The 27311-nt window shown below is 35.5% G+C and overlaps 1 protein-coding gene across 1 annotated transcript in view; it reads right to left on the reverse strand.

The window, feature by feature from the left end:
* Positions 1-27311, reverse strand: part of LOC134846618 (gamma-aminobutyric acid receptor subunit alpha-5-like) — a 117862-nt gene that overhangs the window by 41721 nt on the left and 48830 nt on the right. The window contains exon 2 of the mRNA XM_063864003.1: positions 9836-9891. Within this exon, the coding sequence (XP_063720073.1) occupies positions 9836-9891 (56 nt within the window). The remainder of the gene's footprint in view (positions 1-9835; positions 9892-27311) is intronic.

Consider the following 27311-nt stretch of genomic DNA (forward strand, 5'->3'; position numbering starts at 1 on the left):
TACCCCCAAAACAAATTTGATAACTTAGCCTAAAGTCACAAAATGAAGATTTTAATTAGCCTAAAGTATAAAAATCTCACCATACCCCGGATCATTTGACAAACAAAAATAAAGAAAAAGACGACCTCCCAGTCACCATGAAAATTGCCCCCAACAATTTTTTACGAAACTCAACCCACTTGTCAAAAAACTAATAAATAATTCGACCACACTAGAAAATCGCCTCAAACAGCAAAAAATATTCGACAAAGAGATCATTTCTTAAATGCTTTTCTCTCAAACAGTCGCTCAAATATTTATCAATTTTAAACATTTTTTTTCAATACTTCAAGTCTTTATAATCTTTCTTTTTGATATCATCGAATCTTTTCTAATAATCATAATAATTTTTTGTAACATTTTTTTAATTTTCTACACAATAATTGAACTATTCCTCCAACTTTCCAAAACCCTTGAATATATCCACAGGTACGATTTTAACAACTTGTCTAAATGATACGAACAATTTTCAGTAGAACTGATATTTTTTTATTGTTTGTAATTTTCATAACATTTCTATCATCCCTCATTTTGACAATATGTAAATGTATAAAGAAAGCAATCATTACATTTGCCCTAGCAACAATTTTTCTAATTCTTTTTTTAGAAGAATATTATAATAAACATAAACCCTCTCACTAAAGTAACAATTTAAAAATCCATCAAAAATTGCTACCCAACAGTCACAGAATCAGTCTTCACCGACATCATCCCAAGATAATCCAACACCACCTTCAACTACTCAAAACCCTCAAACATCTACACGAATTTCTTTTCAAGACAATCCATACACCTTTGAAGAAAGGCACGCTCGTTTATCTGAACCACTAGAACCAGTTCAACGACAAGCATCCCTAAGTGAACCAACATATAATCTTTACCCAACACTACCACAAGAACTAAGTAGAATACGAAACCTTAGTCAAAACCAAAACACAGCAGAAATAAATAGACAAATTATACATCCTCGACGAAATAGAAATTTTCAAACTCCCCGAGTTCATTTTGATATACCTCAATCCCCAACACAAACCACTCCAGAAAACACCACTGGTATCACACCAGAAACTCCTACACTTTTTTCACAACGAAGCACTTCAAGTCTACCTTCAGACTACTTAGGTTCAACACCAACATCTGAACAGATACGTGAAAATCCCTTTAACCCCCCAAACCTAACATCACGACTGCCATATTGGACTACAAATTCATTCACACAAGGTGAACCAAATTTAGTCAATGACCCCATAGATATTTCTACGGATACAACAACATCCTCATCACTACCAGAAACATTATCACTACCATCAACACCATCAATAAGTCAATTTTCACCACTACCCTTTAACTTAAATTTTCCAAATAATCTCGACGCCAGATATCGAGAACAATCATCAATAAATATTCCTTTAAGATTAGATTGGAATACATTCACAGCACCTCCACCACTATTTGGACAACATCAAGAAAGTAACCGCCTTCATAACTGGGCACTTAATAGATTACAATATCGCCAAGATATTCACAACGATATCCGTGATCACAATATTCAAATACTCCAACAAAACAGTTTACAATTAAAATTTGAAATCACAGTTAAGTTAAATAATATTACCCAACATCCCTACCCATTAAATCCACCTAACATAACAGCTCAATCACTACCACCACCGTTTATAACTACTGAAGTAATATACAAATACGACAGATACACTAAAAACACAATTGGTTACATTACATTTTATAATCCATACTCAGGATTATCATATACATGTATATTCTAAAATTATTAATTTTTCTCCAAACCCTTTTTCTAATAACCTCAAATCAAAATATAAACCCTTCCCCTCGTACAGGACCACAAGATTTATTAGTAACACATTACGATTGCGAAGAAAATGAACAAAAAACACTACATAAATATGCAATCAATCAGGTATCACAATGTGAAACAGAACCACAAGCTATAGAAACCACAGATATAATAGCAACACTCTATTCAAAAGCCCGAGCAACAACAGTTACAGGTTATAAATTCACAGCAACATTTTCCGAAAAGAACGTACATTGTTCACAAGTCTCGAACGGAAACAAAAACCGACTTGACCATGAATCATTCTACCAAAGTAATATAGAACGTCTTTTACATCTCAATCCCGACGATTGTAAAAATGAATTACTTAGACTAAACATCACAAAAAATAAAAACTCCCAAAGAAAATTAGTTAATTTTCAAGTTTTTTCAGACTCTGTACATCAATCACAACTTGAAAGACACCAAGGACATATAAGACTAGACGAAAAATACCCGTATAACGGCGCACACGGACGATTAACCTATGACCTACATGATAAACACTGGATACCACACATTGGTATAAATAACCCATCAAACTGCAAAGCAGACACAAAAAATAAAGGATACCAAGAAATAATGTTTTTCGATTGGAAAATACAACTCGAAAAAATACAACTCACACGAGATTTATCTGATAATACAATGATCTATCAAGGAATCCGACTACCTTGTAAAAATGATCAAGGATATTGCGACCCTACAACGAGAACACAAGCAACAATTGTTTGGTTCCCCGAAGACACATGTACAACATTTCAAGTAGCAAAAATACACGCTCGTATGATAAAATTTCACGAAAAATATTTCATACAATCAATTCCATATGAACAAGTCCATCCATCACGCAAACTAAGTTCCGATTTTCGAAACATAGACAATATAGAAAATAAATTGACACGTTTTCAAATATATCAAGAAACAGAACTTGCATGTAAATACAGGAATCCACTTCACAGAACACAATACTCTGAAATATTAGTTGAATATGAAAAAGGATTCGACATGACCACTGGTAAAGTAAAAATCGACCCATACGCCACAGGTCATCCTCTAAACGAAGGAACATCCTATATACCAGTTAATTTTGAAAAAAGCAACGGACAACCTGGTGGACATCTAAAACCTTATGACACCAGAAGCACACGCTTACAAGAATTATCACTAATGAATACTACATATTTTGGTAATATCCACTATGATATTCATTTGGATATGAAACTAGACTATACAATTAGCCGCATTTTTCAAGAAATGTCACTCTCTGAATTAGAAACACTACATCAACTATGCGAATTAGAACGAACACAAATACTACAATCACTTGCACTAGCAGTATTAAAAATACCCTACGCAGGATACTTATTATCAGGAAATAGATCAAATTTTTTAGACTACGAAGGAAACATCTTATGGTTTTATACTTGTACTAAAAAAGTATCACCACTATACGTTTTTGAAGATAAACGATGTTATAAAAGAATTCCTATCTTTTATAAGAATAAAGTACATTTCGTGGATACACTTTCACGAAGAACATATTTCTGGGATACCGCAGTCCCATGTGGATCAGAAAATAGCCACAATGTAGTACAACTAAACCCTGATGAAAACAAATATTATCTTCTCACTCCATATCCCACATTAATGCAATCACTCAAAAAATTTTCACCAGAAAGCATTCGCGCTATTGCTCGAAACCCAAATATAGACTTACAATCAATAGGAATCTATTCAAAATCAGATATTCAACATCACATTAGAACACAACAATTCCAAGAATTATTAACACAAATGGACACTATACAAAGACAATCAATAGACCAAAACTTACGCAAACTTGCAGAAACCGCAGGATTTGCCGATATCTACACGCAAGACTATAGCGGATATTTTAAAGACATAAAAGATTATATATATCTAAACGGCGAAAAATACCGTCCCCAAGATATATCACCAATTAACATTTTTAGCTTTGTTACACTCAAAAATGAGATCCTAGATTTTCTAGGATGGCCCTACTACATCTTAGAAAAATTGACTATTTTATACGCAATGTTTAACTTTATTGGATTTCTTTTCTCACTCTTAAAAGGAATCTACAATACATGTGCTATACACACACAAGTAAACAGACAAGCAAGCGTAGCACGCATACTCTTTGCAGGATTTTTTGGAATTTTTTCCACATCTATAAACAAAATTCTTTTAGACGCACAAATAAAAGAATATAACACAAAAATAACAACACGACAAAATACATACGACGAAGAACATAACAATGTCGACACACAGCCAACGGCACCACAATTACCACCCCTACCAAATAACCATCCACTATCCCTAGCCCCGCGAAATTTTAGAAATTTAGCAATCACACATAATCCAAATTTTCGACTCACCACATCACAAAGTCCCGTCCAACATATAATGACACATCCATCACAAGATGATAATACTTATGAACAAATTATTGAACAGCCCCATACCACCGCTTTTCAATCTCAAAATAATAATTTTTTTAGCCCACGATGAGCCGCCAACTTGGATCACTCCATCGATCAAATTCCCATCCAACCAACCTTACCTCTTCAATCCCAATAATACCACTTTTTGCTTTTCCGCCACCCGATTTTCCATCTAGCAATGTAACATCAGGCATGAATTCCGACACTAACTCACAAATTTCAGTTTTATACTCCATTTCACAGCTAAATAACCCGAATATTGAAACCCCCGACGAATTTGCCGACTCAGAACCATCTCCATCCAATAATTTTCATAACCCTTCTCATTTTTCTCAACCTCCTTTTCAACCCATATTATCAAATAACCCTGACCCAATCACTCCTACACCCTCTTATGCTTCCCAAGTTACCCCAACCTACTCCTCATACCATTCTGACCAATCATCTCCAGACACCCCCCGAATCTCCCCAGAGCTAGACAATTTTATTACCCTCCAACAACAACCCTACCACCTTAACACCCCGACCATAAACCAAATCTCCTCCACTACAAATTCATCCAATCCCCCTACACCCTCTTCAAATTATACCGAATCATTAGCACCATCATCCACATCAACTGAATCCTCACTCAACACTAATAGAGCTTATCGCACTTTTAAAAGAAAGTTCCCCAACCATCCTTTCCCAGCAAAACCAGGAACAGCCCGAGAATACATCAACCACCCCCAACATACTAACACTAGAGAATTTTTAGCCATCACTTTACCCTCATTTCCACAATACACCTTAAACACCCCTCATGACGCTAACGAAACACGCAACTTTGTAGACGAATACGTTTTAATGCCCACTCTCTCTTGGACCTCATACTATCATTTCACTAACCCTCTTTGCTTACCTTTAACTAACACATCCATTGATATAGACCGAAACAAAGACATGCTATATCGACTAACTACACCACTCACCGCTAGACAATTTACTTACGTTGGATATAAAAAATCACTAAAAATACACACTGCACCTAGAGCTAACGAATACACACTAGAATACTATGATCACAACATCATCAGAGCTAACCAAGATCAATTCTTAGACGACGATCGCTTCGCTAACCCACAAATCACCGAGAAATTTTTCATCAAGACACCATATGTATTTACACTAAACATCTTCGACCGAAAGTTTGATCACATTATTTCAGAAGCACTAACAAGCACACAAGCGTACGAAAGTTTTAAAGAACGCTTCCAAATCTTTTCACTAACCTTTCATTTCCTTGCACCACACGAAAGAGATTTACACTGCTCACACGATATTATGTTGCGAACTAAACAAACACATACATACAGTTACTATCGTTTCATCCAAAATCACTTTGACCTCCACACACCCTCTAGACAACCACACCATCGCTTTCAATTCATCAATTCAAAATACACTTCACCGTATTTCCTAAATTTCACATATTGTATTAAAAATACTAACCTTCATGGTATTCTTCGTAATTATGACCCCATAACCCAAATGTATATTTTCTGCCCCATCACCAAGACCTTCAACGCAGAAGAATCCCGACCCTTCCTTATCCCGCACGAGTTTGTACAGCCTATAGAAATCCCCATTTTAGAATTCATCCACAACACTAAATTTAACCACAAGTTATATAACTTAATCCAAAACACACCTTATGAGTTTGCAGTAGGCACTGAAGAACTAACCACTATTAAGGCACTTCAATTGCTTTGGCCACTACTTCAAACTAAAAATATCATCCGCATCTTAGCTAAACTACTAACAACTTCAGAACTAATTCACGATATCTTCCCCCACGGTTTTTTCCCCGACGACTAACAGGTAAGTATGAACTAAATGAATATTACTAACTAATTAAAATATTGAAAAACTCACCATTCCTTATTCATGTTTTCTTTAGATTTTTAGCCTTCATCTTCAATCATCTGAAAAATTCACAAAAGAAAAATAAAAAATAGCAAACTTCTTCAAAACTATTTAAAACCCTATTTAACTTTTGCACCAACAATTAAATAAATATAATACCAATGCAGTAAATTAATTTATAAAATTTTCCCCTAAAAGCAGTAAATCTACATATGATGAAAATTTGTATCTTAAAATTCCCCCATTACTAGCAGTAAATTTCCAAATTCTATGCAGTAAATTAATAAAATGCAATTGCAGTACTAACCTTTTGATATTTTCATTCATTCGCACAGAAATTCTATCCACACTCGCACAGCTCGCCCACGAAGAATTGTTTAAAATAATGAATTTCAGTTTCAAGTTTTCACACTCAACAACTCTAACAAATAATAACAAGTTTCAAACTTTCCTTTCACCCGGTTGGAAAGGAATCATATACTAAACAAAACTAACCAACGCAGCTTACTAAATACCACAAATCATAAAATAACAGCATGACTAAGAAAAGGAAACCAACGGTACCCAAACCGGATTAACCCAGTTTAAAACTGGATAATTTATTCTTTTGAAGACTATTACAAAGTCTTAGAAAGAAATAATAAAACACAAAAAAGTCAAAAGACAAACCCATACCACAAACAATTTGCTTTTTGGAAAAAGTACATAACCAACAAAACATAAGTAAAACCACAACAAACCCAACATAAAATGTTGTCACATAACAGGACCCCTCATAAAAACCGCATGAAATCATACTCCCACACCTGGCCTAACCCACCAGGAAAGGACGTCCTGAGCATGCTCTATAGCCGGCCTAACCCACCGTGCTACATCCACGCTTTGTGACCACACCTTTATTTTTAATAAGAGCTACTCAAGGGTGAGTAACTCTTCAAAATAACCGAACTAAAACAAAAAGCTTTTGTGAAAACAACTAACTAAAATCATAATTAAAAAATATTAAATTAATAAAAGTTTTATAAAATGTAAAATCACATGATGCAATATATAGATCAGAATACAACACCAAGGACGAACATCAAAAGACAAGACGACCTCACTACACTCGAGAGAGAATGACCAACTATAATCGATATGCCGCTCACAATCACAACTCAAAGGATTTAGAGTACGACTTGACCTCGCAGAAAAGGACTTCATTGAACTAGACCAATGACCACCTCGATGTTCAAGTATACGTACAGATCCGAGTAACCAGGCATCCCCTCCACGCACAATCTCCACGCCATTCCCGAGCTAGATCAAACACAAAAGAAGTTCTCTCCGAAGAACAGAAAAACCTGACATAGCCAACCATTCTGAAACCAGAATTGATGCTGTTGCAGAGACTCAGTCGTTGTCACAAGAAGAACACAACGTCTTGTGTCCTCAATTCCAGATCCCTGGAACTTCCTTAACAAAAAGGAAACAAAAGAAAAATGATGTTCGCCAAATACCAACGTCCATCATCCATCCTTGAACTACAAAAGAACTGTTCTAAAAAACTCTGTAAAACCCGGATGGGTGGAACCTGATCTAAACTATATTTTATGATTGGATAAATTAAATGTTTTACCAATGTAAAGTATTTAATATTAACCAATCATGATCCATCTAACTAACAACCCACTTATTTGTAAGTGCTGAAGTTACTTGTAATTTCAGCACCAGAGAGATTTGAATTTAACTTAGAAATTAGTTGGACTCTCCCGAGCACTTCAGCAGCCGCAATAAACCAGTATACCCTAGATCTATTGAGCCTAGCAGAGACTAGTTAAACAACCTGAGACTAGATAGTATAAGAGTAAGATTAGGATCGGTATTAGACTAAGAAGTTGCACGAATCTATCCGGCCGAAAATAAGATAGCGTGACGAGCAGACGGTGTACCCTATCCGAAATTACTCTATGAGTTACACTCCAGTCCTAACTCATTTTCGAGGTCTTTCAAAAGATCATAAAACCCGAAAACCTGACTGCCTAACCGAAATTTTTATAAATAGGCTTTTAAAACACATAAATACGACTTAAAACCTAAATAAGACTTAAGTACGACTTAAAACACATAAAGTATTTTTTTCATTGAAAAAAACTTTATTCAAAATTTTCTAATTTTTTCTAAAATTACATTAGAAATTTTTACAAAAAGCTTGCGATCGACGATCAGTGGCAGTCGAAACATTCAAGTTAAAGTTAGGACGATTTATCCCATAGGGAAAGGACCAACACACGAGCTGTTCAGCTCGTCAGGGAGAACCGCTGTTGTGCCCCTGCTTAAGAACTGCATGCAATCTTTTTTGGTAATTTTTCTGGGCTGAATAAGGTTGCCACGCCATCAAGAACACAAGCAGTCTTGTTTTGCACTACAAGCTCGGTTATTTTGCAATTTTAAGTTGAGAAAAGTACAGCTGCGAATTGTCAATTCAAAAATTAAGTGGGGGAAAAATCCAAGTAAATTAGCTATCAAAGTGGAACAATTATAAAATGTTTATATAAACCTGTCACAACTGTGTTCGAATCGGTTTTGTCCAGCAGAGGGATTAGAGTGGATTATTTACAAAAAAGGGGAAAATTTAATCGAACTTGAAGTTGGTACATATTGTAAATAAGTGCTCGTTGTAGCTGTAAAACTATAAAAAGTAATTGTCCCAAATTGGCCAAAATGGCAATCTTTAAACCCCCATAACTTTACGAAAAATGATCACAGGTGAAATTTCTTTTCAAATTTGAGCTCAAGACAACAATAACTTTTGAAAAATATTTAAAAAATTCCGTCAAAAATGGCTAGTTAAAAAGTCGAAATTTGTCTGAAGAAAAAAAAACCCACCCCGAGCAAAAATATTCCGTTACTTTTGTATCGAAAGTCGGAACAAAAATGCGTTCGATTATCTGCATAAATTCCACAGTTCTATTCGGAATCATGATCGGATCCCGGGCAGATTTGGGTCGCAATTTGGTAGGTGCCTCACCCTACCTCCTCAAAAATTCGCCTATTTAAGAATTCCCTTTTGGTTACTAATTTAAGTTTTTTGTTTGACCATTGAAAAATCGCCCGGTTAAAAATGATCTTTCTGTTGAAAAACTAAGTTCGACGCTACTAGATAATGAATTTTAGTCATATCGCCATTTTTAGTTTGAAAAAACTCGAAAACTCCAAAAAAAGGGTCAAAACAAGGTCTTCTGGTAGTCTTCTGAATCAAATAGAATAGAAGTTCTATCATTGATATACTGTCTTAACATTATTTTTTGCAAAAAAAATTGGAATTCTCAGAAACTCTTATTGAATTGGCCTGTAGTTCAAGCAAAAAAGGGTACAGAAGTATTTAAAGAATGCAAGAATTTATTGCTGTTTAACTTGAGTTATTATAAAACTTCCTGGAATTGATGTTCTGCATATTTTTCACAATTTTCAGCGGCAAGCTGATTTTAATTATGCAATTTATAACGAGCAAAAAAATTACATATAACATTTCTACGGGTTTCAATGATGTTAGTTAACGGCTTAATGAAAAAAAAATTCAACTTACCACTGGAGAATATTTGAGACTTATCAATCGAGAGACATAACTCCTCCATTCCGTGCCTGAAACCATAAAAACCAAATTAAGAGCTCAATTAAACTGTTTGATTTTAACTAATTTACCATTCACAGCATTTAACAGAATTCGAGCATACAAGACAATATATTGCACACCATAAGTAAAAATAAACACTAAATGAAGTTTACGAGTGAAGCAAGATTGTAAGAAATAATCGAAAAAAAGGTCTGTGATTTGTGCATGACGCGTTCTTTAGTTTTGATTATAATTCTCTTTTCATTGTTAAAACGCATTCAAAAACTTGTATTATTGGGTAGGTTGAAAATAATTTTAAAATAATTTCCATAGCTGGAACTCCTCTAAAAAATCTAACAACTTCGCGTGTTTTCTTTTTTAAAATAATTTTCATAGCTGGAACTCCTCTAAAAAATCCAACAACTTCGCGTGTTTTCTTTTTTCACCTTTTTCTAAAAAAAACACTACATAAAATTATACTAGAAAATTGTTGATTCTTGAGATGAACCCAATAGCGCTGAGTGATGCATTTTTCAATATTTTTTTGAATACTTGATGCAAATGCTTTTAATTGTTGTTCCGTCTTTCGTAACGAAAGTAACGGAATTTTTGTAATCGGGGTGGGTTTTTTCTTAAGACAAGTTTTACCATTTTTGACAGAAATTTTTTATATCATTCAAAAAGTATTGTTAATATTGATTCATTATTGTTTAATATTCATGAGGTATATTTATATTTATATGTAAACATACATATATATACATACATATATATATATATATATATATATATATATATATATATATATATATTTACATATATCTAGACATATCTATCTCTCTCTCTCTCTCTCTCTCTCTATATATATATATATATATATATATATATATATATATATAATATATATGAAGAAATTTTTAGACCAATTTTTAATGAAACACGGATGAACCAAAACATATCTTTAGGAATGGTTTGAATTGACAAATGGATAAAAAATGGGTTGAGAAGTTTAGAAATAATCCGAACCAAATTAACGAGGTGAACATTTTTAATTCAGGAATAAGCTGGACAAGATATTAAATAATATATTGGTAAAATCTAAATAACAAAAAAAATGGTTCGCGATATTTATCATTAATAAAAAAAACTATAAAAAAAACTCGTTTTATTATCATTTTCGATTCAAATGTCTTGCTAAATTCTTCTTTCTTAAACTGATTACCCTCGATAAACCTACAAATTCACATAATCAATTGAGTCTAGTTAATCAACCGCAATATTTTTAACTTCAAACCTTAACGAGTTTTGCGTTAAGATTTTTTCTTCAAGTTTGAGTACCGAATAGATTCAAACAAAAAAATTAGACCTTGTTTGTAGAACTTGAATCACGTCTGACTGGGGATCAATATAATACCACAAATAAAAATCAACGAGATTTCCCTCAAAAATGAGTTTTTGAAACTCGAGCTTTTGCGCCTAAAATGGAGCAAAAATAGCCGTGATATACCATCACTGGTTGAAACAAGTAACAGCCGCGTTTTTAGTAAAATTGAAAGTTGCCTAAGCAAAAATGTTCAATGCTTAGCTGAATAATGGATAGAGTATCATTGTATCAATTTAAAAGGAAAACAAGACTGCTTGCATATCAGGGCAAAGCCCTGATTGTTCCGACAGTCCTTCAACTCATATCGAATAGTTTTTGGGAAAAGAAAATATTGAGAACCTACAAATTTTGGACAATATCAAAGTGTAACATTTTGAGTCGTACGAAATTAATACGACCAATTACCTAGCCTCAATTCAATTTGGAGCGATTTTGTTGAGCGAGATAGTTCGCCACGCATTAATAATTCACGTTACGATTTCAGAGTTAATAAATTCTTCAAAGCGCGCATAATTTAGTCCAGAACATGGCCAATTTGGCATTTTTGCAACCCACAGAACTTTATAAAAATTAATCAGAGGTAAAATATTTTTTCAAATTTGAACTCGGGAAAATGATATATTCAATGGGGTATAAAAGTTTTTGTTGAAAACTATTATTTCGATCGGCAAAAATTGACTGAATAAAAGCACCGAGCAAAAATACAAAAATATTCCCTTTTCTTTGAAAGTAGGAACAACAAGGATAGCTTGTTACTGTAAAGGAGCACAGAATTTTTTTAACAAACTGATATAAAAAATTATCAATAAGGAAAAAAAATTTTGACAACTTTTCTGTTGTTTTGCTTTTCTAGAAACGTTAATTGAACTAGGACAAATTAGGAAAACATCACAAACTATAGTGAACTTAACGTTACAATTGAAGGTCAGCTTCTCATCAATTTTCATGTACTTTAGTCTGAAAAACGAAAAATTCAGATCTGTTTTTCTCAACCCCGAGAGAGTTTTTTAATACAGGAAGTCAAACTGGTTAAAATATTACCAAAAGGGGACCTTTTGGCTGATAAGGGGTAAAATCCTTGAGGGGAGAGGATGGCGTCAAATAAAATTTCCCAAATCCGCTTCAGCCAGAGAAGTTGAGTTTTGAGGAGATATCTATTAAACTTTCTCATATACCAGTGCGCCGGAATAACTTTACGAACATCAACAGATAACTAGATTAACAAGACTGCTCGTATCAGGGCGAAGCCCTGAATGTTCCGACTGCTTTTTAAGTTTCATGGAGCAGTAATAACAAAAACATTAAATTTAATAAAAAAATGAAATTTTTTTTTCTAAAATTTGATTTAAAAAAATCATCACCCCACACGTCATAATAAGTATTAAGTGATAGATTTTGTTCCTGTTAACAAATCAATTATGGCATATAAGCTTCCTTGAACCAATTTGGAACAATTTCTAGGACGGATTAAATCTCGCTTACGCGTTAATAGCGCGAAATATATCGCGCGTTAATTGTCCCAAATTGGCCAAAATGCCAATCTTTAAACCCTCATAACTTTATGAAAAAGGATCACAGGTGAAATATCTTTTCAAATTTAAGCTCAGGACAATAATACCTTTTAAAAGATATAACAAAGTTTCGTCAAAAATGGCTAGTTAAAAAGTCGAGATTTGTCTGAAGAAAAAAAACCCACCCCGAGCACAAATATTCCGTTACTTTCCTATCGAAAGCCGGAACAATAAGATCCATTAATCATTTTATAGATATCATAAGGACTCATTAAAAGTATTCCATTTTAGTGTTGTAGCCTGAACATTATTCGAGCAAACAACCCCAGGTTATTCAAGTTAACTAGTTAATTTAAAATATACATAGCATGTCAAAGTCCGGAATGGGCCTTGTTAGAAGCGAGCCCAGAGAAATTCACACATTTATTTCGTTGAGTTTTAGCTTTTGTAAACCTGAATAATTAGTGGATCTTAAAATTCTGTGATTTAAATCTAATAAAAAAGCTCGAAGCAGCGCTATATGATAAAAATTGCTAAAATTTATTCATAAAACTTATTGTTCCGACTTTCGATACAGTCGATAAGTAACCGGATAATTGTGCTCGGGTGGGTTTTTTTTTTCTTCAGACAAATGTCGACTTTTTAACTAGCCATTTTTGACGGAATTTTTTTATATCATTCGAAAGCTATTGTTGCCTTGAGCTTAAATTTGAAAAGATATTTCTTCTGTGATTATTTTTTGTAAATTTATGAGGGTTTGAAGATTGCCATTTTGACCAATTTGGGACAATTAACGCGCGAAATAATTCGCGCTGATAATGCGTAAGCGGAGATTTAATCCGCCTTAGAAATCGTTCCAAATTGGTTGAAAGGAGCCTATTTGCCATAATTGATTTGTTACAAGGAGCAAAATCTATTGTTTTGTACTTTATATGGCGTGTGAGGGTTGATTTTCATAGAAAAATTTTCAAATTTTTTGAAAAAAAGGTTTCACATTTTATTTTATTTCACTTAATTTTTTTATGTTGTTTATGTTATTACTGCTCTATAAACGTTAAAAGGCAGTCGAAATTTTCAGGGCTTCGCCCTGATACGAGAAGTCTTGTTGTTTCGACTTTCGATACGAAAGTAACGGAATATTTGTGCTCGGGGTGGGTTTTTTCTTTCTTCAGACAAATTTCGACTTTTTAACTAGCCATTTTTGACGGAATTTTTTTGAAATCATTCGAAAAGTATTGTTGTCCTGAGCTCAAATTTGAAAATATATTTCACCTTTGACCGTTTTTCGTAAAGTTATGGGGGTTTAAAGATTGCCATTTTGGCCTGTTTGGGACAATTAACGCGCGACATATTTCGCGCTATTAACGCGTAAGCGGAGATTTAATCCGTCTTAAAATCGTTCCAAATTGGTTGAAAGAAGCTTATTTGCCATAATTGATTTGTTACAAATAGCGAAATCTATCCTTTTGTATTTTATATGGCGTGTGGTGTGATGATTTAAAAAATAAAATTAAAAATTTTTGAAAAAAAATTTTTCATTTTGATTTATTACTTTTAATTTTTTAATGATATTACTGCTCCAAAAACCTTAATGGGCAGTCGGAACATTCAGGGCTTCGCCCTGATACGAGCAGTCTTGTTTAGAATATGTATTTGCCCCGTCTTGTTAATGAATTTATTGTATATGAAAATTTAGTGGCCCGCAACTTTGTCAGCTCGGTAATCATGTTTGTTTTCATCAGGAATGTTTACCAATTAATGTCCAGTCAAGCCTAAAATTGGTAGCATATCTACGCTTCCGAATTGCAATTTGGCAATCAATCATGCGTGAACATTTTATTACCTAAACTACTGTTGGTAAGTCTGGGTAGAATTTCTTATCGCATTTTTGGGACCTTTATACATAAACATCAAAAACCACCTGAAAATCTACTTTTATCACTATTTATTTACATGATTCAAATGACTACAAAATTAATGGTTATGAATTGTCTCTGGCCTGGAGCCATGGAAATGGTCAATGGTCACATTTAAACTAAGTCTTGTTTAAAAATGATACCTATCACATAGATATCTTAAATCAAAATATGGCTGTAAAAACATAATCTGAGCCACTTTACAAGTTAAGCTTGTAATTTTGATTTACAGAAGGTTATTCAAGAAAGTATGTCGGTAAACTAAGAAAAATGAAATGAGCATTACGCAATAATAAGACTTCTACAGAATTGCGCGTGAGTTAAATAATCGAAAACTGATCACCAATTTATACCAATTTGATCGTAAATTTGTGAAAAAAACAATTATTTCAAATTTTTACTTAGCTTGTATTAAAACTTACAGTGCGGTTTGCATGAAATCAGATATTTTCACGAATAAAATTGTAAATTCAAAATTTACGATGATAATTGTGGAATTTTCATGGAAGTAAAAATGGCAAGCGAAAGAAAACCAGTCGATGTTGAGATTCAGTCAAATCACACTAAGTGAATTCAAAGTATAGCTTTATGTGAAGTCCAACAATTGAATGATAAATATACTTACTTAAATGGGCTAAAAAAGAAATTAAAATTATATATAAAACGTCAACTTTAATTTTAAAAAAAATTGCCCAATGGATTCAATTAAAGCCTCGACTGTTTTTTTTTGGTTGAGAATTGCCAAGCGCTCGACTTTGATAGTCGAAACATAAAAGGAGCACCTCGACCCTGGAATAAATAATAACACGGTTTCTAAGACGCTAAAAGTATATAAAGGCCAGTCAATCTCTTGATAACTCAAGCAAGTGAAGCTCTGGTAGAAATTCAGAGCCACAGTGAGCCTACGCGTGGATCGGCATTAGCGGAAAAGAACCCATGAAAATGTCGGAATTATATCCAGCTCAAACGCAGACAGGCAAAAAAATGAAACAACTAGATCTTCACTTTTTCCAGCTTATCTTATGGGCGGTTTTCCGCTCTATAAAACTTTAGCATGAATTGTAGGAACTGATGCAAAATTCTTGTTTTTTTTCCACCAAATTCTTGATACATTTTTTAAGTTAAAAAATCTTTTTAATAATCAACAATGAAACGAAAGTGAAGGAACTAGCGCAAAGTTACCCTTTTTTCAATATCAATTTTGTGCAGCGTTTTTGCAGCGAGAACTCTTATAAAAAAAGGAAAACAACCAACAAAAAAGTGTTTTAAAAAAAAACAGAAATTTCATGCTTTCATGGTTGTCATGAGGCGACCTTCGGTACCTCATTATATTCTATTTACTTATGTATTGTCTTATCTAACTATATCTTATTTATTTACTTATAGTGCAGTAAATTGATTCAAGGACAAATCTCACCAGCCAATTCGTTTGTCACTTGAGTTTTGGAAGCGGTCACTTGCGAGAGCCTTAAGTGTGAATTCAAGTCAGAAAACAATATACCTTTAAAACTATACATTCAATTCTGGATTCGATAATCATTTATTCGTTACTTTATTCTATCTATATATTTATCATATCTAATTCTATATCTGGATTTTATAACATCTTTTTCCCTACTCAAACTGAGGGAAATCTCATGGCGCAGCCAGTAGTTCCTGTGAATGAAGACAGGACTGACCTACTCGGAATACCACCCTTTTGGGCAAGAACATCGGTTAACCCACCTTTCATTTGGGAGACGTGGGTGGGACAATTTTTTTTGGCGGTGAGTCTCAAAGATAACATCTCACCGGGGGAGTAACTAGTTGCCCCAGCAGAGTTAGTGGATGAACCTTACCCAAAGCCCGAAGCACCGAGTGCAGATGAAAATGCCGCAGAGTTGGCCGATAGGAACCTCCGAATTGCAGCAGCTAATAGAAGAATCGACGAGTACAATCAAGACAGGAGACGAAAAGGACCTCGCATTGGAAATAACTGGTGTTACCATGAGGCAGAGGCGCGGTTGAAATCGCGACTTTTCTTCGCTCTGGGAAACGAGGGGAAAAAACGATTTTTGGATTCCTACCCTCATTTGGATCTCAATACTAGCTCGTTCAGAGATTTTCATAAGTGTTGTGAGGATGTCTTCAAGGCAGAGCGTGACTACACAGTCGAAAGGATTAAGCTATACAATACTATATTCATGCAGGATAATGACTCATTCTCGTCATTCTATGCCCGACTTAGCGCTCAAACCGCGTTATGTAACTGGCCGATCGATCAGGAAAGAGCAACATTGAAAGATTTGTTCATTGGCCGCATTCGCGATGTGGAAGTTCAGAGGCAACTAATCAGAGCAAAAGCTAATCTTGATGATACTCTACAACTGGCTTTGGAAAACGAGAAAGGGGCTAAAACATCAGAACAATTTCAGAAATTGCTCCCGCATAATAACGCTACTTTCAATTCTACAAACTCTATTCGAGTCAAACAGGAACCAACTTCGTCAGTACAACAATTTAAGAATCAAGGAAATAGCAGCCGGGGAGGTGGTGTATCTCGTCCTAACCAACGACAAAATCAAAACAAACCATGCTATTTTTGTGGCAACCCGTTTTCTTTAGAACATCGCCGGTCATGCCCGGCTCGAGAAGCTACTTGTAATGCTTGCAAAAAGAAGGGTCATTTTGCGAAGGTGTGTAACACTACGAGACGACGCGTTAACATGATACAAAACGACGAGACGCCTACAGATCAAGAGTGTAATCTAATTGACGTAAACGGTGACAGCGAGCCGGAATATGGGGTCATGGCAGTAGACGTTGTGCAGATTAACAATGTGGAGCTTCTAAAGACAGCGGGAGGACAACCAAGAAGCCTCAGCATTCAGTTACGATCCGGCAACTCCTTTTTCTATTCCACGGTGGACACTGGAAGTCCCGTATCCTTTTTAAACAAGAAGACGGCGGATATACTCATGAAGCGGATCCCCAACATTAAATTTAAGGACATCGCGAGACATCCTTTAGATGTTACTTATGTCGATTATAACAAGAAACCAATTAAACTGTTTGGTTCTCTGGAAATCCCTATTGCATCGAAGGGATGGAAGATTGATAAGGCGTGTTTCTTGGTTTCCGAAAATCGTACCCGAAACTTACTTGGTTTGAACCTTCATGAGAAGTTAGGAATTGAAACGGTGCAACGCAGACCGGCAGAAGTTAGTTACGCCGAGGAAGATGAGGAATTGGATCCGACCTCAAAATTCTGGAGGAACCACTTTGTCAACAGGTACCCTAATGTATTCAGCAGACTGGGGAGGTCTAAAAACCATAAAGTATTCACAAATTTTAAAGACCCGTTGGTGCCCAGACAAGTTAAAGGCCGAAAAGTCCCTATACATTTGCAAGATCGGGTCACGGCTGAGATCAAAAAGTTGATTAAAGACAAGCACATTGAAAAGTTAGAAAAGTGTACAACGGATCATTTCATTGCACCCATAGTCCTAACAGCAAAGAAAGATGGGTCTATAAAACTCGCACTGAATGCTAAACCTATGAATGCCCAAATCTGGCAAAACAAATATCAAATGCCTAATATGCATGAATTGATTGACTCGGCGGCTCAAATTATAACTAAAGACACACCTGGGGAGGTGTGGTTTACTTCTCTTGACCTTAAATACGCTTTCAGTCAATTACCTTTATCGGAACTAACCAGTAGTCATTGTAACTTTAGTATTTTGTGCGGAGAGGCAACAGGCACATATCGATTCAAGACTGGTTTCTACGGACTGACGGACATGCCTACGGAATTTCAGAAAGCGATGGACTGTACGTTACAAGGATTAGAGGGTGTCATATGTTACCTTGATGATATACTGGTTGTCACTAAAGGAAGAGTTGAAGACCATAATGTACTAGTCGAAAGAGTCATGAGTCGATTGGATGAAGAAGGATGGGCGTTGAAACTTAGTAAATGTGAGTTTTCAGTTAATAAACTAGTCTGGTTAGGGTACGAAATCGATGAAAACGGTTACGCCCCGAAATTCTCAAAAATAGAGGCAATCAAATCCCTGTTGCCACCCAAAACTCTTAAACAGTTGAGATCGTTTATGGGTACACTCAATCATCTCCAACGCTTCATACCGGATTTGCACAAATACACAGTCGCATTTAGAGCTTCGCTAAAAGCGGAGAATAAGAAATCCTTTCTGTGGGGGGAAGAGCAAACTATTGCGTTTCAAAAGATCTTAAACCTCATCGCAAACATCCCTAATTTGTTTCACTACGATGCTTCGAAAGCTTCACGTCTTAAATGCGATGCCAGTCATAGCGGGCTGGGGGCCTGTTTGGAACAAGAAGTCGAGCCAAATGTTTGGGCCCCGATTGCGTTTGCTTCTAGGTTTCTAAACTCCGCGGAAATCAAGTATAGTACCAATGAGTTAGAGCTTCTGGCTATTGTATGGTCGTGCGAGCATTTCCGTACCTATTTACTTGGTACACGATTTGTTATTCTGACCGATCATAAGGCCATCATTTCCGCCCTCAATGAAACGTATGGTAAAAAATCTTATCAGTCACGACTCTCTCGCTGGGCGGACCGCCTCATTCCGTTCGATTATCACATTGAACATATACCCGGTTCTTCTCTAGGCATCGTCGACTATTTGTCTAGATACCCGACTTTTGAAGCACCGTTGCCATCGTCGCATGACGAATTATTCGTCATTAAATCTATTCAAGCTTTTCATAATGCTTTAAATTTGATTAGTACTCGGTCTAAACCTCAAATAGTGCCGGTGGGGCATATTTCACAGTATAACGAGTTCCGACCAATCAGATCGCTTGGTGAAATTGGAGGCAACATTAGCTACCTCTTAACTCATACAACAGACCAATCAACGTTCGATTCATCTGACCAATCATACTGTTTCAAACAGTTCAGTTCGTTGCCGCATGAGGGCGTCACAAACTGTACTCAATCTGTCAACCAATCCCAAAAGGATATGCAAATTAATCATCGTTACTTCTCGCCACTAGAGGGCGTCAGTTCATGCTCTCAGTCAACCAGCCAATCATATTCTCGTATGCAAAAACGTGAGCATTTAACATCGCCGCGAGAGGTCGACGTTTCATGCTCTGGTACTCTCGACCAATCACAGCACAGTATGCAAATGAGATACGCTAAACCAAAAGTTTTGGCTCAAACTCATTGTCCCCGACCTTACAACTTAGAAATCAGTTACGATATGGATACTTCAAATAATCTCTCTCAAAATACTACTCTTAACTCTACTCTAAATAACTCTACTAATACTGTTGACTTTGTAAATACTACGATTGAACAAACAAATCTCCTTAATTTTGTCGAGAACTTTTCTACAAGTTCCCCTAACTTTCGCACCTCCAGTCAAATAAGACCTAAGATGTCTACAATTCGCCCTCTGGATCGCCCGAGCCGTATTGATCAAATACGTTCCCGGAACATTGCCCGACTGAGACATTCTCGAGAACGATTCGTGGTCACTAGAGGACAGACTACGCAAAAGGCCCTCACTCAGTTCCTGGATAAGTGTCGGAGGCAGCGGTTGACAAGGCGGGCCAGAAGAGGAAATGTACTTCGAATGGGGGTTAATGCTATCAACAACCACAAACCGCTAGTTACTCAGGACAAGAAGAAGGTGGTCGGATTGCCAGGACTATTTGATGTGGATCTGCTGGGAGAACTGACAGGGGAAGACCCGTTCCTCGGACCGATGAGGACTGCAATAATTAATAAGGATGTACAATCCTTTAACAAACTGGGGACCTACATGGCCCAATTCTGGACAAAAGCGGCGGTAGTAAACAACTGTGTACTGATAGACAACAAACTAGCCATTCCCGAACAGTTACGTAGTGCTATCCTGACCCGACTGCATCGATCGCACCCAGGCCAAGCAGCCATGATGGACGCATCGGAATATATTTGGTGGCCATTTCTTAACCGCCAAATTGTCAACGTTTGCGAAAAGTGCCCGGAGTGTACTCTTTTTGGTAAGAACATCAAAACTTCTGCGACCTATAACTCAGCTAAGCCGTTACCAACTTTGTCAGCCCCGAATCAAGAATTGCAACTTGATTTCGCGGGTCCGTTGGTAGATGATAAGAAGGGGAAAATCTACATTTTAGTCGCTATAGATCGTTTTTCTAAATTTCCCTCGGTGATGTTAACTAAATCAACCAGTGCGAAAAAAATAGTCAAATTTTTGCGATCATATATTCGTAATCATGGCATACCAGAAAGCATTAGGACGGATCACGGATCTGGTTTTCATTCTGACGTCGTTAAAGAATTTTGCAAAATGAGAGGTATTAAACACATCCTCACAGCGGTGGGGGATCATCGGAGTTGTGGGCTGGTGGAGAGATCGATCCAGACCATAAAACGGAAGTTAGGAACAGAAAATTTAGATCCTAATTTTACTAATCTGAAGTCAACTTTACAACAAATTATCGACGATATTCGAAAAACTAAGCATTCTACGTTAAAAGTATCTCCGTTTGAGTTACACTTTGGGAGGAAACCTAATACTGAGTTTTCATTAGCACGTGATAATGTTGTTCATTCCCCTACTTCAGCGCAAGGACTTGAAAGGAACCTCCTAACTCCGGAGCAACGGTCAAGCCAGGATTACAGCCGCGATAGGGCTAAAGTGGTACCCAGAGGATCCTCACACAGCCCAGAAATCCCACTTAAGTTCAAGCCACTCTTTGGCGTGGGTGAGCGTATCGCGGATAGTCAACCGTATAAAGCCCTGGAGAACCTTGCAAAAGCAGCTAACACCTGGAAGCAGTGGAAACGAAATGTGCCCCCACAGCAAGGCCAGAATCTTCTCCGTGAATTGGCGGCTCGTAATAGCGACCTTGCAAACTCGCTCAAGACAGGGATCACAAAGGGAACCCTACGCTTCTACGACAACGCCCGTGATACGTCCGCTCCAGCACTCTCGCATTCACAGAGATTGAACGTGTCGTCCTCTTCGAGGCCTAAAAGACTCTCAAAAACACGTAAATTAGAAAAATTAGTTTTACAAGATCCTCTAAGAGTCAAAATCTTTCGGAAAGTCCTTGATCGAAATTCGGGAAAGCCTCTGTTCAAATTAGCAAAAATCAAGATTACTCGTGTTACGGATCATACTTACATTACCGACAAAGGAAAAGTTTATCGGAAAAATCACATAAGCCTAAGACATAATTTTAATCTCCCTAAGATTTCAGCTACGCCTGGCACAGTGGGAGAACGTTTGCAACGACGAATTGCTCCTCGGCCTCAATCTCAACCAGCTACCACTTCAGCTACAAGGCAGTCAATTGAACCTTCGAAGGGTAAGGTGATTGACTTAACAGCAGAGTCGTCGAGCGAGGACTCATTGATCACTGGCCCCCAGCTCAAATTAGTGGAGGCACCGGTTTCAACGCCTCAAGGATTGGCTCCCGTGATCGCTACTTCAACCACTCCGATTGTCGATCCTTCAACTCACCCTGGCTTAACACCTACTTCAGGGGCGGTAACACCAGCCCAGGATCTGCAACAGACTTCAGACAAGTTCCCTCAGACTGCGACAGAGGATTCTGCAAATACTGGCAACACGGAGGTTGACAATCATACCTCTCAATCTTCAAGCGAGTTTCGGTCATCTAATCGGTCTAAGAAACCAACGAGGTTTTACGGAGATCCTCTTCGCCATTCAGTTAAGAGTGTAACTGAATCGGACCCTGCGGAGTTTTCGTCACAGCGACACAACGCTGATCAAACTGCTACGCCACTCGCCAGCCAAGTTACTACGCCATTCACCCCCATTGTTCGGAAAGTGCCGTTTCCTAGGACTAAGGAGCAAACTACTCCGTTTAAGAAAACGAGAACGGAAGAGCATGATAAACTTTAAAAACTTTGTAAACTCTGCCATACTAGCCTATTGACTAGGTTATTCTCTTACCCATTCCGGTGCTTATTTTCTCTCATCTTCCTGCCTGATCCAAAATTTATACTAAGATAAATTTTTTTCTAGAGGGGGAAGTGTCATGAGGCGACCTTCGGTACCTCATTATATTCTATTTACTTATGTATTGTCTTATCTAACTATATCTTATTTATTTACTTATAGTGCAGTAAATTGATTCAAGGACAAATCTCACCAGCCAATTCGTTTGTCACTTGAGTTTTGGAAGCGGTCACTTGCGAGAGCCTTAAGTGTGAATTCAAGTCAGAAAACAATATACCTTTAAAACTATACATTCAATTCTGGATTCGATAATCATTTATTCGTTACTTTATTCTATCTATATATTTATCATATCTAATTCTATATCTGGATTTTATAACATCTTTTTCCCTACTCAAACTGAGGGAAATCTCAATGGTGAAAAAAAACTCAAAAAGTCGCAAAATATCCTATGAAACAGAATGAAACTCATGGAAAACATCCATGAGTAAAATTCAGGCATCTGAAGTACCAGCAGATTTAGGGGGCGTGGGCGGGGTCTGGCGGATGCCCCCTCTCAGGGATTCGACCCCATGCTGACCCAAAGGGTCCCCCTTTTGTACTGATTTGAAAAATCCATTTTTGGCTGACTGAATCTGAAATGATTCTATGAAAAATCTAATGAACTTCAGTGGGAGCGCGTGCTGAACAAACGCACTTTTTAGGTGAAAATTTTCCAAAAAGTGTCTAAAACGCTTTTTTGGCCTGTTTTTTCAAAAACTTACCGGTGGCGCAGAAAAATTGGTCAAAAAGACCCTTTTACAGCGATTGAAATGAGAGCTCAGAAAATCTATTTGTTCGACCTTAAAAAACGTCAACAAATTTTTGAAAATCCAACCCCTCCTCAAGATAACCCTAGATCCGCCCCTGATTTGAATATTGAAATTTTGTGGATAAAAAAAAAGCGCAAACATCGGATCTTTGAGTTGCGTGGATAGGCATCAGGGGAAAAAAATCAAGAAATAATCGAGATTTTGCTCAAACATAGCCACGGAAGGTGTAGAATATACCAAGTAGTCACTTCTTTCTGTTAGGTCTCAAAGTACTTTTAGCCAATCAAATGCCAAGCATTTGCTGAAAAAAGTAAACTTTTTTTCTCTTTTTTTTCTCCTAATTTCATGCACAAATTTTTTCAAATTTTAAAAACCCCATTCAAAACCAACGATGAATTGAACTAAAACAAGCATTTCTTTTTGCTTTCAGCCATTTTGCAGATAAGTTTTCCGTCAGATAAAATAAAACTGGAAAAATCACGACGTGTCAGGAAGTTCTCTGCCGTTTCTTAGCTATTAAAAACTTTGCTTCAAACGAGCCATGAAATGATTGGGAGTTACCAACAATTACGTTTTTAACGCTCATTGGTAATCTTAATTTTTTTTATAATCCTATCAAAAATAATCATGGATTAGGCAGAGAGAAACCATTTTTTTGAATTTCCCAATACGTTTTTTCCGACTCTGAACTAAATCATATTAAAATTTTGTTTTTACTGAAAGTTTTTTCATTTTCATTTAAAAGAAGTTGTATCCATTTGACAAAAAAACAGCATAAGTTAAATTTATTAAAACTCATAATAACTGTTGTTTCTGTACGATTCTCAGAGGATCTATGACAAGCTATCTAGCCTGTCTAAGCGTTATCCGTTTTTTTTGCTTCCCTAAATTCCATACTGAGTTTTTTTGTGGAGTGAAGCTCTTTGTTGCAACGCAAGGCCGTTTTTTTGGTTCTAGAACTTTTAAGTGGGACTAGAGTGTTCAATTTTTCAGACCTGAAAAGAATTCAAGAGCTTTTTAGTTGTTTTTGTTTTTTAACTTCAAAACTGATTTTAGGGGACAAGGAGGGTAAGTAGTATAGGTTGGGGCAGTTCAGCCGGGGGGGGGGGTGTGGCGACCCCCATGTATTAACATAGGCTATAGACTATCCGGTCGCCACCCTATGTATTAACATAGGCTATAGATTTCCCAATGTATTAAGATAGGGAATAGGTTTCCCAATGTATTAAGATACGAGGTTTCAGATGGTAAGATGGTAAGTTTCAGAAAAATTTTTGGCGCCCGATCTTACCATGTTTTAAGATAGTGTTTAGATTTCCCATGTATTAAGATAGTGTATAGATATCCCTATGTATAAGGATTAGAAATTCCTTGTATTAACATAGGGAATAGATTTCCCAATGTATTAAGATAGGGAATGGTAAGGTTTCAGTGTGATGGTAAGAAAATAGTAAGAAAAACGGTATTTTTTGGATTTTGTGTGGAAATGTCTAGTTTTTTCGCAAAAATCTCGGCATGCGTTATGTAATTCTTGAGTGTTACATGTAGAATGTGCAATGAAGAGAATATGTTTCTTGGTTCGTGGTAAGTCCATGGTAAGATGTGCAAAAATTTGGAAATGCTTATAAAAAAAATTGATATTTTTTCAAAAAACTTCAAAACACGATAGGATTTGATATAATTTTATAATAATAACTATTTTATTAGATGATCCTTTTTTAGAAACTGTACTAAATCTAGCTTAAACTATGCTGAAAGCTACTAAAATTTTAAAAAAAATTTCAAGTTTTTGGAAAAAATTGCAAAAATTTCAAGTATTTGGAAAAAATTGCCAAAATTTTAAGTATTTGGAACAAACTGCAAAATTTTGGAAAAAATTGCAGAAATCTCATAATTTTGGCTAATGTATTGTTGTTTTTGATCTAATTTTAAACATACTTTTTCGTATTGATTTTAAAAATAAGCTAAGATTGTATTTTAATTGGCATTATGTTGAGACAATGATACAAAATTTTGAATAAAAAAATGACTTTTTCCACAATTTTTTCTCAATACATTGAAATACAATGAAGTTTACCTTAATTTGAGCTAAAAACTTGGTTATACAATGCTCTAAACACTGAAAAGAAGGTTCATAGTAGCAGAATCAATATTGAAACTTCCGGAAAACAGTGAAATTAGTCGTAATTTTTGAAAAGGTAAAATGAAAGTTAATCAAATTTACATGAAATTTTCCATTTCGAACTTTTTATTTTGGTTTTTAACTAATTGTTTTTGTCCAGTTCAGGGATGATTTTTAGGAATCTCAATTCAAATGAACATTAAGCGCAATATTCTATGAAATTTTTAAATCAAACTCCATGATTCAACTCCTCCTCACTTTTTTCTCATTGAATTACCCAAATTTGTACAAAATTTAAAACTTGTGAGAAATTTTTTATGTTAAAATTTAGAAATTTTAGATTATCGATAAAAAATGAACAGTTTATTGCTAAAATTGTTTAAAATGGGATAAATGTTTCTCAAAAATTTATTCGATATTGGGTCAAATTCAACAAAAACTTCTTCATAACTGATGATTATCTCTCTGTTGCTTCTCTCTAAGATTTTCCGTAGAGTTTTTCCAGGTTTTAAAGTTATTTTTGCTTTCTGTTTAATACATGTTTTCGCTATTGAACACACCCTACTAGAAAATTTAGTCAAAACTGGAGTATTTAGGAGGAAAATAGTATCAATTGAACGAATAATTTGCTGGCAGAGATGAAATTAGAACTGATACCGTATGATTATTGCAAAAAAAAATGTTAATATCTTCCTCAAGATTCCCCTGTTCAGTTGCTATCGTAAACTATTTAAGCAAAAATACACATTTTGGGATCAATAACTATCACTTATTTGCAAAATAGTTATTAACTCGCTTTTTTTCTTAAATTTTGACGGAAATTTTCTCAAAAATATCCAAGTGAGGAAGAATTTGTGCTAGTTAAAGCATTCAAAAATATATGTACAAAATGAGAATATAAAGGTGTATTTTTACGATCTAAGAACAAATTAGGAGCAGCTCTATTAGTTATAATCTGAAAATCTCCGGAAATACGCAAGAGAAACTAGTTCCTAACATATACAATATAAAAACTTCTGAAAGAGCGAGTCTCAAAAAATTGATTTAGCAAAGCAAATCAAGGTGCAAACTGGAACAATTGTGTAAGTTTCCGATTTATATTAAGAAAAAACTCTATTTAGTAAAAATGTAGTAATGTATTGTATATAGTGTTGTATATTCTATGTAGTATTGTGTATGTATGTAGCAAGGAAAACCAGATCTTGAAAGCAAGTTATCGATTTAAGCTTTATGTATCTTCTTCCAAAAGATGTCGAATTGGGTTTGCTTCTCAAAAATTATCCTCAAAACATTTGGTCTTTCATAAAAAGTACCTAATATATCAAATGATAACAATTTTTTCTAATGAATTACGCATAAATATAAGACTTTGAGAATTTTTATGTCGGATTTTTTCTCAAGATATACTTTATAAGCTAAATTTTAGTAAAATTATTTCAAATCTCCTAAGGAATAAATTGAATTTCTATCTCATTTTAGCATTTTCTCAGTTTCTGCTTCATCTACTATCTACCAAATGAATCCAATTTGAGCAAATTTTTACTTGAAAAATGAATTTTAGATGGAAAAATGTATCGTTTCAACGAACGTTCAATAATCCGAAGCTGAATTAATACCATAAATCCTTTACTAAAAAGCTTTAAAGAATTTTCTCAACCTCATAACTGTATAATGCTGTTTTAAATCTGAATTTCTCTTTAGACTAAATTTTTAGTTGGAATGATGTATATCATTATC

This window comes from Symsagittifera roscoffensis, chromosome 5 (assembly GCF_963678635.1).
Source record: "Symsagittifera roscoffensis chromosome 5, txSymRosc1.1, whole genome shotgun sequence".
NCBI lineage: Eukaryota > Metazoa > Xenacoelomorpha > Acoela > Convolutidae > Symsagittifera > Symsagittifera roscoffensis.